The following is a 1,666-nucleotide window of genomic DNA, read 5'->3' on the forward strand; positions in this document are numbered from 1 at the left end:
CTTGGGGGAAAATAAAATTCCAAAATGATAAAATAAAATTAAATTTTTGAATTATCCCACATTAAAAAATTACAGTAAGTTAATATAAAAAAAAAAAAAAATAATAAAATAATTGAACTTTTTATAAATAGGGGATAATTCATTAAAAATATATATATATTTATATGTATTTTTTATTTGTAATAATATTATTGTAACATTACAAAATATATATAAAATTTAAAGTGAATTTACAATTACAGAATTGTTTATTTAAAACAAAAATATTTGTAATATATATATAAATATAATATATATTACCATAATATCATATATATTTTTTATTTTTTTATATAAATTGTTGTGAATATAATATTTTATTAAATGTGTAATATATAGAAATAAATATATGTGCTAGTTAACAAAAAATAAAAAAAAATATATAATATATATATATATATATATATATATATATATATATATATATATATTTATTTATTTATTTATTCATATTAATAAAATTTTTCATCATTTTTATAAATTGTACAAATATTTTTTATACACCTAATAAACATTAATTATTGTAAGCTAAAAGAATATATATATTTACAAATTTTAATGTGTTAATACATAAAATAATATTTTTATAAAGTCTTTATAATGGCAATATCGAGGAGCAAAATAAGATATTTATTTCCCAACGCTACATTACAGTCATATTATCCCAATTCTGAAATGTTTAAAGTTCCTAAGGCTGGAAGTGCACCAAGAATATATAACGGCTTAGATCCTCGAAAGGTACATAGTTATCCATGGATAAATATGTTTAAAACACGAAGAATAAAAGAAACAGGTTATCAATATGGAAATTGGGCGGGTCCTTCTATTCATTCAATGACACTTGATGAATTAGCAACCTTTTTTAGTAATAAAGATCATTTCAAATATTTTTCTATTTTTCAATTAATTAAAGCAACGTATGGACAATTCCAATTTTTGTTTCTTCTCTTGGGTTCCATAGTTCTAACTATATCACCCATTTTATTGTTCACATTATATATGCAAAAATTTGAACCTTTGGAAGTTACCATCGACCCTGAGGAATATTATAAACATTTTCGATGGCATTATTATGGAGGTGAAATTGATCATCATGCTTTCTCACAATATCTTGAAGCTAGAAGAGCAGTTAGATATAGAAATGCTGATATAAACCCAGTTGATTGGATACCCCCTCAATATAGAAATGTAGAAGAATAATATCTTTAAAGAAATATATATATATATATATATATTAATAATATTTATATTCGCAAACATTATTTGTTTTTATAATTAAATTTTTGCTCTTTTTTATCATATATTTTTCTTTTTTTTTTTTGTTTTTTCATATATATATACTTTTTATTTTTTTTGTAATATTTAATTTGTATTGGTTTTTATATTTATTTTTTTATAAAATACATGAATATATATATATATATATACAAAAAAAATCTAATGTTTATATTAATAAGAATCAATCTTATAGAAAAGCCATATGTGGAAAATAAGAGTATGAACATTAATTATATATGTATTGACAACTATTTTAATCAATATATGTATAACCTCAAATATATCATTTAATTATGTGAATAGTATGAAGAAAATTTTCTTCATTTATGCAAGATTTATTATTATTATT

At 19.2% G+C, this 1,666-nt stretch overlaps 1 protein-coding gene across 1 annotated transcript; it reads left to right on the forward strand.

The window, feature by feature from the left end:
• Nucleotides 1–639: 639 nt before the first annotated feature.
• PRSY57_1360900 (hypothetical protein) lies at nt 640–1,239 on the forward strand (the record flags this gene model as incomplete). Its single annotated transcript, XM_012909530.1, has 1 exon — nt 640–1,239. One exon carries the CDS (start codon nt 640–642, stop codon nt 1,237–1,239), a length of 600 nt encoding a protein of 199 aa, XP_012764984.1.
• Between the last annotated feature and the right edge of the window lie 427 nt (nt 1,240–1,666).

Source organism: Plasmodium reichenowi, chromosome 13 (assembly GCF_001601855.1).
Source record: "Plasmodium reichenowi strain SY57 chromosome 13, whole genome shotgun sequence".
NCBI lineage: Eukaryota > Apicomplexa > Aconoidasida > Haemosporida > Plasmodiidae > Plasmodium > Plasmodium reichenowi.